General features: G+C 47.2%; 3 protein-coding genes across 3 annotated transcripts; 1 reads left to right on the top strand and 2 right to left on the bottom strand.

Moving 5' to 3' along the window:
- Positions 1-5,978: 5,978 nt before the first annotated feature.
- CTRU02_211369 (uncharacterized protein) lies at positions 5,979-6,248 on the bottom strand (the record flags this gene model as incomplete). The annotated part of the gene is made up of 1 exon (XM_036720393.1): positions 5,979-6,248. The coding sequence occupies one exon, from the start codon at positions 6,246-6,248 to the stop codon at positions 5,979-5,981; it is 270 nt and encodes an 89-aa protein (XP_036588136.1).
- A 1,038-nt stretch (positions 6,249-7,286) lies between these two features.
- CTRU02_211370 (uncharacterized protein) lies at positions 7,287-8,311 on the top strand (the record flags this gene model as incomplete). Its single annotated transcript, XM_036720394.1, has 4 exons — positions 7,287-7,584; positions 7,664-7,786; positions 7,849-7,985; positions 8,042-8,311. 4 exons carry the CDS (start codon positions 7,287-7,289, stop codon positions 8,309-8,311), a joined length of 828 nt encoding a protein of 275 aa, XP_036588137.1.
- A 5,290-nt stretch (positions 8,312-13,601) lies between these two features.
- On the bottom strand, positions 13,602-14,577 carry CTRU02_211371 (uncharacterized protein; the record flags this gene model as incomplete). Its single annotated transcript, XM_036720395.1, has 3 exons — positions 13,602-14,056; positions 14,129-14,254; positions 14,337-14,577. The coding sequence occupies 3 exons, from the start codon at positions 14,575-14,577 to the stop codon at positions 13,602-13,604; spliced, it is 822 nt and encodes a 273-aa protein (XP_036588138.1).
- Between the last annotated feature and the right edge of the window lie 402 nt (positions 14,578-14,979).

Here is a 14,979-nt window from a genome sequence, read left to right on the forward strand (position 1 = left end):
TATCCTTAAGCGGCGCTGATAAGATGCCACTCTAAACTTGGTGGGTGTGCAGTCCCTCCTCCTCCTCCGCATTGAAACCACCCTTGAGCTCTCCCCCCTATCACCTGATTGACTTTGGCTGCGCCATTGAGGCAAAAAAAATAAAAATCTGCAGCCCGCAGGCATGCCACAGGCGAGCAAACTCTCTGCTGTTACCGCTGAGAAAAACATCCCTGAGCTGCTTCCCCTCTCCTCCCAGGGGGCCCTGTTTGATTGACCGGTGCGGAGCTTCGAAACAGAGATTGTCCAACTTGCTGATGGCTGCCAAAGCGAAACCTCGTGTAGCGAGCAACGCTATTGACCGCTCTGACAGGGCTCTATGATCAAAGTCCTGCTGGCGTGACTGGGTATGAGTGCCTGCAAGGTCTACGGAATACAATGTCCGCAAAGTCTGCAAAGCCTTCAAATTGTGAATGGGCCTGTCTCTCGTCACATCATCGTCCTTAGCTTCCATAAGAGTCTGGTGTGTCCGGACCCCAGGTCCTATGTTGTCCACTGACAGCAAGCCATGGCAGCGTTTCCTCCCCCTTTGATGGTTGCAAGCGAAAGTAAACAACCAGCCAACTGCCTTACCTACGTCACCCTGTGATTAGCCAAACAACGCAGCCATCACGAAACGTGGCTACTAACGGCAAACCGTGGAAATATCTCGGTGCCTTGTCTTCTTCTGGAGAGCGGGGCCTTGCTTGCCGGCACTCATGTCGGAATAATAGCGCCCTAGCGTGAGACTGTCTCGGAACTTGCAGGTTGAACTGACTGACGGGCGCCACCGACCGCCCATGGTCTCAGGGCTCTATCTCGGGGCATGCTCTCGATGGGCATGGTCGCCGAGGCCCTTCATTCATCCACGACCAGTCCTGCGGGCTCTCGAACCTGGCTAGGGTCCGCCTGACAGCTCATGGCGGCCCCCACTGGCGAAAATCACCCGAGCCTCATCGTCCGGGTCTTGGACGCCTGTAATTTGGCACATAAGAACCTTCTTCGGTAGCCTTGGCCGCATCTACGCAACCATGCCGCAATCATGACAGCTGGTCGTCTCCAAAGATCATTTGTCGTCTCCGGACTTGCCCCCTATTACCTTCGGAGGAATCGGCTCATGCCACGGAAGTCCCTAAACTCACCTGATATGCCAGCCGCGTCTTGGTGGAGTTACTCCAGGTAGTCTGCGGGGTTGAAATGAGTCGGATATGCTCTGTGCCCGCCGAGAAAAAAAGCCACTCAGCAGAAGCTGGGGAGAATAGTTAGTGCCGCCTGTCAGATGCATAATGGATGTTTTGATCCGAACGGAGACTCTGCAACACCGAAGAATCTGGGTTCCTGAGAGCCAGGTTGTGGTTCGTCACCTGAATGCAAGTCTCTACTTGCTTCGTAGAAGTCCTCCCTCAATGGCTCTGCCTCCGCATTGTGGTACACAGCACATATTTGAACCCCTGCCTGTGGCTGCAGATAGCTGAGACACCTTTTGCCGTATTTACGGTTGAACGTTACGTGAGTCTCGTGACGCCGCGGGAGAGGCTTCGGCAACGAGCGAACTAGTATCTACCAGTAGTGAAATGTTATTGCCGCCGAGGTGATCGCAAGCAAATGCCTCTCTTGGCCAGCCAGTTTCGCATACTCGCTCGAGCTGACGGGCAGTTGACTGGTGACGGCGGTCCCCATTGGGCGAGTGTCATGCACGAGGCCAGACAATGGTAGGAACTGAAATGTACCGATACTTTTGCCCGTTCTTCACCTGTTACAGGCGTGATGGCTTAGATGCGTGGATACCTGACAGCACAGAACGCCTGGACTTCCGGCATGTCGACAAGGGCTGAAGATCAACCGATGGCGGTGACAGGGGAGACTGGTTGTCTCGCATCCAAGGCCCTTGATAGGCATTCCTTCCTAACTTGGTAGCTAAGTAAGAAGCCAAGGAGACTTGTTAACTTTGAATGGGCAAGAGTGATTTTCAGCTCGGTTCGGACATGCGATGGTTGATGATAGCGGGAGTGGTTTGCAGACTAGTGGTTGTGTTGCGAGTCGTCAGCCTTGAGTTCATGTCGATGCTCTAGGCCTACAAAATTCCTATATCGGCTAAAGGAATCTATCTACTTTTCTTCATCAAGATAAAGGTATGCATAATTACGAATTCGCAACACGAAATCTGCTCTGCGCCCAAGCCACCTCCGTTATGGTAATCCACTCCGGCCGGCGTCTGCTTTGACCTGAACCCAATCCATTCTTCAATATCAGTCGTAATTTTATCGTTGCTCACACTCACTCTGCGACAAGGCCTACTATGTAGGCCAGATTATCAATGGGTCCGATAGGCGTGTAAATGCCGTATTGAGTGACACGGTGTACGCCGCGTCCCTGAATAGCAGCATTTTCAAACCCTATTGCTACCTGACAATAGCAGTACAAGCTCGGCAGCAGCAATAACGATCTGCTAGTCAGCCTCACAGGGGTTGATAGATTATGATACAAACCCACTGCGAATTGGAATCTAGACTTGGGTCGATGTCGTGCCCGTTACCGCTAATTTCGAGATTTCTACGCCCAAGCGCAACGCCCCTTGTCGACGGCAGACGTGGTCTGGAGAGGGGCATCATTGACAAATGCCTCCGTCGTCGCGCCGCCATGACCTCCTAAGGGACCTCCCCCCCGGCCAAAATAGCACGTTGCACGCTTTGAAGTGATGTCTTGCAGCTGTCAGGAGGGTCAAAAAAAAAATGTTGATGCGACTTAAAACCCCCCCATCCGGCCCCGCAAACTCCCTGTACAATATGCTGATCCCTCTTTCACCGCAGGGGGCTTGTCCACGCCGCCCCGAATGTAACAAGGCCTGACAAACGCAAGACTCGCAGATACGGTCACTCATGTGACAAGCCACATTGGCGGGCCCTGAGGAGTTTGGATAACCAAGCGGCCGTTGCGTGTCATATTGAACCACTGCGCTGTGGCTCTCGCCCAAAACCCCCCAGTTGACATCAGACCCCCGGCAAACGAGAAAACAAAGGGGGGGATCTCCCCTCTTCTGTTATCGCCTTTTGCATTGTTATTATGCGCTCGCTATTGTTCAGCATTGATCCGGACGGTGATGCTAAGCGGTCCACCGGACATGCCCAAGTTTGCTTCGGAGCCAAAAGAAACACGGCATCGCCGCCGCTACTCTCTACACCGCCCATATTGCCCCAGTGGGTGGATGATGGTTTTGGACCAGGATGTAATGACTATAGGCCTAGGCCCTAGTTACACTCGATGGCCCACCGACAGCACACGTCAAACAGAACCTATGCTAAGGAGCCCCAGAATAGACCAAGAAGGGGGGAGTCAGCATGGCTGGCATGTCTGGTGTCAAAGTTGAGGTAGTAGGTAGACCTTGACTTAGTTGGAGTTGCTCAAGCGTATCAAACAAAATTCACCCTTCCCACGGACCCGAAATTTAGCTTTGGCCGGGTGGCGCGCCGGACCGCTCGTCGCAACACACCCGTCCATTTCGGAATGGAACGACGCCCTCCTCCCGCCGCAGCCGCAAAAACAAGAACGTCTGATCGGTGAAATACAACCGCGGTAGTTAGCTAAAAACCGCACGACATTTGCGTCGTAACCGGGCCATCCATAACGTAGCCCGCGGTTCGTGTTCGACTTCCCAGAGTTTTTCCAGAGACAACACACCGATCGTCCAAAAAAGTGACCAACGCTGTATCCACTTCTTGACCGAGATTTGTGAGTCTCTGGCCGAAGCGAACAGTCATATCTTCAGGGGTAACCAAGTTCAGGAGGAATGGGGTCATCTCCAACGCTTTGAGCGGGAGCACATGATCTCATGCCCATGTGACGAGAAGCGGCACGGCATCGTTTTCAGTATTATTACGACGCTCTCAGTTTTCAACCGGTTGTGGCGAACCAGTCGTGGAAGCGCTGTTGGTCACAGACAAAAGTAGGACAGGGGGCGTGTCCTGTCGCTACAGGTCGAATACGCCTTGTAGTTGTCGCCTTGATGTCCGGAAGTCACTGTACATGAGCGGCATATACCTCATCGCATTGGTTCGTCTATTCTACTGGTGTGTTTGTTCGCCTGCCTCAATTCCTTAGTTTTTCGTCGTGTGATTTTTCCGTCTTTCTTTTATTGGCCTGGTATAACAATGCTGTAGGTGGGGAGGTTAGCTGTCCCCCCCGGAAATCTAGAAAGCCCCGTATCTGGAGTACCACACGGTTGTTGTTCGATGCGTTTTGTGACAACCAGTTGTGAGATCTGACAGAAAACTGATCGCAGATGTCATTTTGTAACCTGCATAGCCGTATATCAAAATCATGACTGGTTTTGCATGTCCAGCTTCCCATGTCCGAAATTGCACGGGGTCAAAATTTGCCCTACAGGGTGTGCTCTACCTGGTGTTCTCTGTTCTCTCTTTCGTCTTCTCTACCTCTTCTTTCAGCAACCAACAAATTGTTGGCTTACAGCCTCCATGTTCACATTACGTAGAGGGAAAAGGAATGAAAAAGTTTAGACATAACCGAAATTGTTGCATCAAGGGACTCATCAGGAACCTGCATACGTAACTTCAGGTTTCGGGCCGTTTGTCCGCCTCCGATGGACCTATTGCACCCATGTTCCAACGCCGTAGTTGTTGGTGCAAAGAGCAAACATCACCAACCTTTTACGTCGAGATCTTTTGCATATTTATGCGCCATCATGATAACCCCTTGCAAACTATCCACATTGAAAGCCACGTTGTGCGATTCTTGGAAGACTTTGACCAATTAACGCCGCATGTCAGTCGGTTGATTCCGCAGCGCCAGTTTCCGGGGTGGCGGATTCTTGTTGCGTAGCACATGCGACATCCATGAACTCGTTTGCTCTGGGTTTATAGACACACGGCTTCCCTATTCAAGGGCAACTAGCCCCTGCGAGTATACGAAATTGCAAGCATGTCCACCAACAACTCGACTCCGTCAATTGATGGTTCTGGACGAGTTGCATTAGGATGACTTGGTGCATCCTGCCCTATCCTTGTACCTTCCCGATTTGAATAGTAAGAAGCAAGGAACAGACCTGGAGACCAGCCCATGTTGTCTCGATTGTTGTCTTATTTCCAAGAACCGGGACCATGCCCTTGTTTAATCTTGGTTGCATCCCCTTTAACCAGACTCTGCTATTCAGTTGTCAGGGCATACGTCAAGACTCCAAGTCACATGGGGGCTGGGCGTGGGTGGATTATTAGTATTGTCTCTTTAGTCATAATTAGTAGCTAATTATAGTTTGACTTCCTCTTTGATGTCAATAAGATTTCAGTTTACACGTCTCTTGGTCAAATTTCTGTTCCATTTCATAATAACTTGACCAAATGCGTAAGAAGTTGGTAACCCCGTATGCCAGATAACCTTTAACTGTGTAACTAAAACCGCAGCTTAGTCAAACATATTCAATATTATATTGATTTCCACGGTGTTTAAACCGTACCGCGAAGCTGCTCATCGACGAACGAGTAATGAGAAGACTCATAACATCATCTGTGCCCCAAGCAGCCTGACTTCACAAAACTTAAGGAAACATGCATTGTCATCATTGGACACGATAACCCTAACCCTTATAAAGTAGGGCGTGTTATTCTGATTTTTACGTGGTGTAATCAGTTGGTCTCATTTTGTAAAGCTAGTCTCCATGACAAGATTTTAAAGCTATCCAACATGAGATAGGCACCATTTACCATCGACCATTCACCAAAGCTGAGGGATAGTAACCCCATACTCTTAGTCCGCCGCTATAACTGAGCCGCAAGTGTCCAGCTCAGTCTTTGTTATTCACGGTGTAGAATCTGTCCAAAAAGACGAGTCATATCGCCTAGGAATACAACCAAGAAGACGTCAGTGAAATGCCAAAGAGTTTCGAAAATTGCGTCAGTAGTTTGCAGGAGCTTACCGCATGGACGGCGGTTTTGTTTTCCCCGAAATTCTTAGCCAAGGACTTCCTTGGGATCAGCGGCATCGATCTCATCCTGGTAAGCATCGGGACGCTTATCACCGTCGACGAACAACTTCAGGATGTAGTTGACACTGTCAGAAATGTTGTCCTCAGTGACTTTATCAGCAGCGCGATCGCGCTTAGAGGCCGCCATGAGGGTAGAACGCTTCACGGTAATACTACCGATAGAGCGCTCAGAGACAGGCGAGGCGGCGACAGAAGCCGCAAGGGTGGCAACGATGGCAAGAATGGCAGACTTCATTTTTGTGTAGGGGGTTGATTTTCAATTCAAAACCTGAGAAGGGTCTGATAATTTGATATTCTGTTCAAAATGTTTGAGGCTGTGTTGATGAGGAAAAAAAATCTGGTTGAGAACAGCGAAAAGCTTTCATATTTATAGTCAAAGTGCAATTCGCAAGACCAAACACTAGAGAAACAACTAGTCTGAGTGATTTTCATCCTTCAAGTTTACTCATCTTGAGAATCTCATGCTTTTTTTGTCCCGAATACTTCTATCACGGGGCAACTTGCCTCACTGGACATATCGGCTTCACACCATGCCTCCATTGCATGCAACATCACACCGCACGACTCACGCATCGTCACTCATCATAGCATGCAGCAGCTGAGTTCCGCGATAGTTTTCTTGACTCAATCGACATGTACACGATCGAACCTAACGAAGAAATTGCGGAGTTTCTGAATGCCTTCAACTTGCCGAGTCTCTGTATACCTTCAACTTGCATTTACAACAGATCCCAGGCAACTCATGACTTATACTCTCTCTCCGTCTACATCCAAAAACTGTATGCAACCCTTTAGAGTTTCTGATCCAGCCTTTTACGAATGAAAAACGTCAGCAAACACCATGCCTAGCAACCCCCATACTCTTTAGTTGCATAAAACTGGAAATTGCATACAAAGATAATAAGAAAGGCTAGTAAAAGAAAGTTTGTTAGACTGCTCCTCGTGCATTAGTCCCTCTTCTTTTTCAAGTATTTAGTGAAATCTAGAAGCAAATCTCAGTCGCTTGTTGTAAAACTTTCTCATAATAGCGGAAGTTTAGGAGGCACAAGGTTTCAAACTTGTGCTTTGTAATATTTAAGGTCTTAAATCTTCTAATCGTTCGAGTAAGGTAAGCACTTATGTACATCCAAGTGAGTACTTTGCGGAAATACAATCTTATATCATTCAAATAATCCCTTTCTCGTTCACATACTGCTGTACGTAATCTCACATGTGCATTACTTGCAAACTGTTCTCTAGTTTGAAATCATTCTTTCTTGAATCCAACCCAACCATGATTCCACCCATGATGGAAGCGAAGAGTCCATCTTACAAGCCTCTCATGTCTACTGACAGCCGAGACTCTGAATCTGTTGAGGATTTTGGCAACAGTCAGAACGGCGAAGGAAGTCTTCGTCAGCGGTTCCGCTGGATAGAATGGAACCAACGGACTCACTCACGGATTGCCGATTTACTCAGAAGTTCTCTCGTTCCTCTTAGTGTCCTGGCTCTTAGCGTGGCTTTCGGCTTCATGTTTTCTATCTTGCGTGCTCCGAGCGATCAGCAGTGTGCGCGCCAGCTGTCTATGTGGTGTAAGTTCTGCCCTCCAAGCTCTCTCGAAAGTTTGGGTGATCCCGCAGAAGACTTGGAGACGCGTTCTAACATAGACAGCTCCTGCCCTTGATGCCGTTGAGTATGTTACAATGGACTTCAACGACGCTTTCAACTCAACAAGCATTTACCGCGGGCTTCCAACTCCAGAGAGAGAGCAAGCCTGGTTTGATCTCACATATAGTTCGTTTTTTTAAAATGCTTCTTCCACCCATAATATAGTAGCTTCACTGACAAAATGCCAGAGCACGCGGTCGAAATCCCACCTGATAAACTTTCTGGCCTAAACCGATCTGAAGCGGATCACCTTAAGCATGTGCCCGAAGACGTAGGCGATGGTTACGTCGCACTGCTCGAGGTTTTCCATCAACTCCATTGCTTGGTAAAGTCCCAACACTTGATTCGCTTCTAAAGCCCGCTGGCTCACTGACTGCGTAGAACATGATACGGGTGTACACCTGGTGGCAGGTGGGCAAATACGATAAGATCCCAGTTGGGCTATCGAATGACCCTCTGAAAAACCGGATACACGTTGACCACTGTCTGGAAGCTCTACGCATCTCACTCATGTGCTTCGCTGATGTCACCCCACTCATGGTTCGCCTAGGCGGACCTGCGGGTGCGCGTGCGGACTTCAATACGCACCACAAGTGTAGAGACTTCAACAAGATTTCAAACTGGATTGACGAAAACTGGACTGTTAGATGAGATTATTACAATGGCATTGGATACACTTGGGTTCTAGAACTTCAGTTACCAAGAACGTAGTACCTTCGTGTTTTGTTTCAATGCGTTAAGAATGGGCTGGGGGTGGTGAAACACCTGCGACGATGACGAGGGATGCCTGATATACTTGAATATAACACGTCTTTAAGATACTTAGATCTTAAGTACTCGATTCGCCGTAAATGAGCAGGCTTTCTTCAACCTTAAAACTCTTTAGCTTGATCTTCATTTATTTTTCACCAACCCTATCCCATCAGGGTCCATCCAGTTGCCTACAGCTACATAGCCCCCAATCTACACCCACTTTTTTCCCGCCATATCAAAAATACATGACCGTAGGCTATCAGGCCCTGTTTCCCAGTCTGTATTCATGTAACTCTGATAATACATATACCTGTGTTAAAGCTAGATTGTTCACATTGTGTAAGTGCCATTCAGTCAGAATTATTTGGTTGGCTAGAAAAAGTCTTGGCTAGCCTCTGAGTGGCTAAGTCCCCTCACGAGGATGTACCTGTAGCGAACTAGACCTCGATGGGATAGTCACAAGAAATGCTTTAGGAAAATTTTTGCATTGAGTTTGGCTCCAACTTCTCTCACAAGACGGCGTTGGAATAGGGCGTCCTAAGGACTAGTCTGCACAGCAATATACAAGGATGCTAGTCCGGAGTAATGATACTTTCTCTTCAAGGGATACGCCTAGCCTGAAATATGTGTTATGTTGAATAAACAAGAATGGGAGGCAGGTTAGTGTTCCCTACATCACATCAACGAGTCAAGGACTTAGAGAAACGGCTCTGCATTCTTGGCGATTATTGGTCGTGAGGAATAACTAGGTCTAAGCTTTTCCTAGGAAACATCTACTACTGAAGGCCAAAGAGCACGCAATGTACGAATATGTCAAATTAATAAAAACATGTCTAGAAAAGAGGCTCATGAGTAGTTCAAATTGATTTACTCATGACAACATTGATAAGTGACTGTACTCTTCGAGTAGTCGCGGCTGGGTGGTCCACCCGCTTATTAACTACGTTACAGCCTTTTGTTACATATATCGTGGACTGCCTAAATACATTGACTTCTGTGACATCACCCTGACAAAACTATAATTACTCCCCCGCTTTCCCCCACTCACCTTTGACTTCATTGGCACCCTAAGCTGAAGGGATACGATATCATCACGAAGGGAGATGAAGTCGAAATCACAGCAGCTGATCCTAGTCCAACCCAAACTTGGAGTGATTTGTTGGTGGGAGCCCGCGGAAGATCTCCATTTAGTAGAGTCATGTCTTGCAAAAACAAATTTTTCAAACCCCCGAATGTACTGGTTCCGCGGATGACACATCTTCACCCCAAAACTTGAGCCAAAAAATAGTGGGATAATTGTATAGAAACCCGAAAATGATGCCATAACCAGCGAAGGTGAACACCAGAACTGTTCCAATGTTTCGGCAGTAGAACCCAAACACTGCAGCATCGCCGATGACGAGTGCGCCCCTTTTGGTATCCTGCCGGTCCTCAGATGGTGTATGGCGGTTGTGAGGTGCCGGGACATCGACTCCTGCCGATACAGCTGATATGCCAGGATCCGATCTGCTATCTGCCCCAGACGGTCCTGCAAAATTATGGATGGGCTTTTGCCCGCTAGCAATAATACGTTCAAATCAGCCTGTGTCACCAAGAGTGCCATCAGTGGATTAGGGAATCTGCGTAAAATGAGTATAACGAACAGTGCTCGCAGTTCTTGTTTTAAGCATTCTTTTAAGACCAAATACGCGATGAAAGATATGCTGCTGTGTATCAGCATCGAGAGCGCTTAGGAAATCACCAAAAATAAGCAGGTCTTATTGCCCATCAAGCGCTCTCGCGATAGACACTCTCTGTTTCTGTCCCCCACTCAGACTAACCCCGTCGCTGCCAACCTTGGTTTGGTCGCCCTGGGAAGAGGTCGAAGGACTTGGAAAATCACAGGAGCCTCGATAACGGCTGCGTATCTTGACTTATCTCACAGTCGTTAAGAAGCCGAATATATTGTCCCTTAAAGATGCGTTCCACAGAAACGGAACTTGTTCGCAATACCCAACAGTGCGGCAGCTGATGTTTTTAACTATTGACCTTCCGCAACGGGGGTTTCGTCGAGTAATGATTTGCAAAACATGGATTTTCCAGAACCAACTAGGCAGATTACCATGGTTAGGCCGGCAGGACTCAAGATATTAATCTCTATCAGGATGAACGCCTCCTCAATCCTAGCTTGCATAGCGCTGCAATGAGGCTCATAGCAGATGCAACAGTTAGTAGCTCTATTTCCCTAGCAGTGACAGTGATACTAAGAATGAGATCTACTACTATAGGCTGTGTAGATGATATTTTAACTCATGCTTTAATGAGTTAGCACAGGTGACTGGTCCATTTGTTACAAGATATACACTCAAGCTTGATATATTACAAGCTGATATACCACACCACCTTTGGCCTATGAACGAGGACTTTGATTCTTAGGATTGAAAGAACGGTGAGTAAGGCAGTAGGCAGGATTATCATAAAGATTCTCTCGAACTTGAGCGTGAGGCCGAAGTCATTGCGTCAGCCTTGGACACTTGGACCAGTCGAATTGTCGTTTGGAAACGACATGGGGTTCATTCTGATGGCGTAAGGTGAGTATGGTGAGTCTCACTTGAGGCTGGAGTGACTCCCCCTATTTCCCCAGCTCTGGGTTGAACAATGATGTTTGCGGCAGCCAGACCTTGGGGCGGGCGCAGTACCAAGATGGTCTATTCCAGCTCAACAGTGTTTGACGACAAACTCCGGTCTCTGTCCTCTCGGAGATAATACACACCAACACCACCCATCTGGCAGTCGCTCAGCACAGTCCTCATGATATGCAATGCTGTTTAATTCACCTATCAAAACTTGGTCAGACGACAACATGTCAACTCATGACATGATCTGAACCCTTTACAAACCATAGCATTTGCTCCTGCCGTCCTAAACTATAGTAAAGTTACATCGACGTCATGTTCCTTGTTCAATGTTTATTATTTCGGCCCTAACTTGTCAAAGTTACTTCAACTTCATGTTCATTGCTTGGAGTTGCCGTCCTAATAGCCTGTCTTTTCTTAAACTTTCTTAGTCTAAGCTTGTTTTAACCTTTACTAGTGTATTAGTAATAAACAGTCGGGGGTTTATTGATGCATATTTTCAAGTGCGGCTAGTGAATAACTATATTATATCTTCTTAAACAGTATTAAATACCGTTATATTGAATATGTATTGGTGGTTCAACGTGCGAGCCGTCAGTGGTTGAGCTGCAGAACAAAATCAAACCCACAGCTTGCTTTAGGGGTATTCTGATCAGATGAAGCCGGAAACTTTTAGAGGTCGTCTCGACATTTCTGTTTTTTTTTGTTCTGGAAATTCTTTCCGGGGTTCATGCTCTCTTTCAAGTGTGTATTCAATCAGATACCAAGTAGAACTAGAAAAGCCTTGTTTTATCCTAGTAAGGTTCGACCTGGGGCAGTGGATTAATTCAGGTGTATCTGAAGTTAGTAACCCATGTGCCCACATGCACACCCGGAAATTAACGAAATCCATGGCACATCACTGACTTTGTAATAGAATACCCGGGGCTAGAACTCCGCTGACCTTCTTATAGTACTGCAGCCGAAATGTAAACAAGGGCAGCGGCTCCATACGCGGATTGTCTCTTTGTGAGCTGTCAACATAATTTTTGCAATGGATATCCTCCGCATTACTCAGGAGGTAAACACGAAACAGAGATATCTTCACATGTAACCGACGTTTAACCCTCAGCCTCGAGGGAGCGTCCCATTGGGTCGCGAAATGTATTGCTTGCGTTGTTTGACGCTTATCCACAACAACCGCTGTGCCAATACTTAACGTTAGAAAATTAACTCTTATGTCAAGCTGCAGAACCCCGCAAGCGTTAGTGACATGCTAAATGTCGCCAAGTCACTAGAGTTTCAGCATACTTTGTCTCTGCACTGCCGATAACATTGTTCGGCGCTATCTGGGACATCGTGCCGTTAATTTGTTCTCTCTACGTTTCCAGGCAATTGCCAAGAAGACGTAAGAAAGTAAACACATTAGGGGACGAAGACTTTCGTCGTAATTGAAGTATCCACACCGCTAGAGTTATGTAATAGTACATTTGCAGAGTTTGATTCTGGCTGGAAATGCTGAAACTCTGGAAAGAAATCCCCGTATGAAATTCTTTTGACGTTAGCCTCTTTCCGGGCTATAATGACCGACATTAGTATTATCGTGCTGATTCGACTCAGTTATGAGCCAAGCCGTCCACTTGCCTGAATAACACCCCTTCAGACTGCACACGAGCCGCCGCGACTTACGGCAGTCTTCTCAGGTGGTGCATTTTCAGGAACTCAACGACCACTTAACAGTTGGACAAAAAGAATTGAGAAATAATAAAGAAACAAGGGGAGTAATGACAGGTGATGTGCCTAGAAGAACGAGAGTGTTGTGTGTTGCCACCTCCCTCTCGCGGGGACCTGTAGAAGAAGCGAAAGTTTGTCAACATACCTTGATATATGGAGCAGATCCTAGATCGTACTTTCGCAGGATATAACGGTACCAGGGTCCCTGATGACACACATTAGTAATGTAAAAGCACATATCCACCCATAAACCAGTCCAGAGTTGGTGGTTTAGGGTTTTGGACAAGATAAGAAACAACCTAATGGGCTAACTGGGCCACAGAGACGTTAATCATTATCAACAACGTTTTAACTAGATAGAAGAGGAGGCAACAGTGGCCTATCCTCGGTCCATTTAGTACGGGCGACCCTAAAGTTCTATGAGGCCTCTCGATATATACTTCGAAGGACCTTCCACGGTTCATACTCATCTGAAGTCATCTTCAAGAAACTCTGCTTACGCCACTAAGGGCCGACCAGCATAAGATTCTGACACCCCATTTTGAACTCAACAATCTTGCTGGGAGAATAAGTGGATATTATAGACGTAGAAGAGCCAGTTGGACTCAGGTCTACATTGAACGCGGAGTTACAGTTACTACTAGGCAAAACTTAAGAGATGAATTTTAGGGTATGTGGCCTGAGCATACAGCTCTGCACGTCACACTTCCTGGTATGTCTGCCGCAAGGGCGCCGCTAGTGCAGCCCTGGCGGTCAACAACCGTTCTCTTAGCGTAGTTAGGATCATAGCTGACAAACCGCCCCAACCGATACAGTACAGATGGAACTGAGACAATCAACAAGAACGTCGCAACAATCTACTACATGTTCTCGCTTACCGAGTCCCACGAGATTACAACCCCATTCTTCATCATCCAGTCTAGTAATTTAGGGAACTTCCTACATTTATGAGATGCTTGGAAATCTTCTCTGATAGGCGACTTTGACTCAACAGAAACTTCGGTCTTGTAAACCAGATATGGGGTAACGTCTCCGGTGCACATAAGTGCCTGGCGCAGCGTATCAATACAATGATTTGTATGGTTCCGGGCAACTTCCGGCGAATTCAACTTAAGTAAGCTTGGTATAATGTTTTCAGGGTAAGAGTCTCTCCAGATGTATTGCCGCAACATGTTGAGGCAATGAAGGTGATGGAATACTTCGACTCCACCAACGAATCCTGAGGAAGGAGAGCTGGAAATTGCCGGCACAAAGCCTTGGTCAACGCTCCTGTTGAGGTAGGGAACACGGTCAGATGGTATCAAGACACCGGGTACTGAAAAGAGATCGTGTTAGTTGTCAGTGAACCCATCTTGTTTTACTGCGACCGTGAGATATTTGATAATACCTTGAGCAAGACCTTCCCACTTGGCTTCCATCTCTGCGGTGGGAAGGCCGGTGAAGCCCGAGTTGTCTAATGCAAGACCACTCTCAAAGTCACGCTCCTCGTACTCGACGGCTTCCAAAAGGGGAGCTAGAGGGTTAATCAGTAATTAAGCATATGCACAACGCAACGTAAGGTACGGGAAATAAAGAAGAAGACGAGTTGCACGTACACCATACGCTGAGCTGCGCAGCACAGTATTTGTCTGATGGGGCCCATCTCAAAGCTGTTATCATCATTAAGGCACCGGTAATGAACATGAAAAAGCATGCAGCGCGCCATACTGCCTCAACCGTGTTCAAGCGAAAACTTGACATCCAAGGATCGGATAAAATGGATGGTTTCTCAACTTCAAGTTGCAATGCCGTGTCGCTGTCGGCTTGCAACCGAGAATAGCCTGCCATCCACTTCATTTGTTTATGGTCAGAGAATATTTAACTAATTGTAAATGCTGGCGATGGTAGGCGACGTGAGAACAGAGGTTGCTGCGGTATTACTTATCTTTGCTGCATATGCTTAAAGACAGAAATGACGACCGCGGATGAAAGAAGTAACGAGAAAGACTACAAATGCTTATGCCCATGGAAAACCCTCAATTATTGGTGACTTGAAAGGGCACGTGAGACTTTAGACAAACTCAACGCTAACAAATGCTAAATGAGAAAATAGTTAAGGCCTACCTGTGCTACTAGTTAGTTCTCGCATGAGTCGTGGCGGCTTAGCGATGAGAAGGGCCTTGTTTCAAGCTTCTTCCGTTAGCTGAACGCTTCTCGATTGAGTTCTCTCGGTTTGTTGCCAAGACAAGTAATTGTGAG

Source organism: Colletotrichum truncatum (genome assembly GCF_014235925.2).
Source record: "Colletotrichum truncatum strain CMES1059 chromosome Unknown Contig_0007, whole genome shotgun sequence".
NCBI classification, from domain to species: Eukaryota; Fungi; Ascomycota; class Sordariomycetes; order Glomerellales; family Glomerellaceae; genus Colletotrichum; species Colletotrichum truncatum.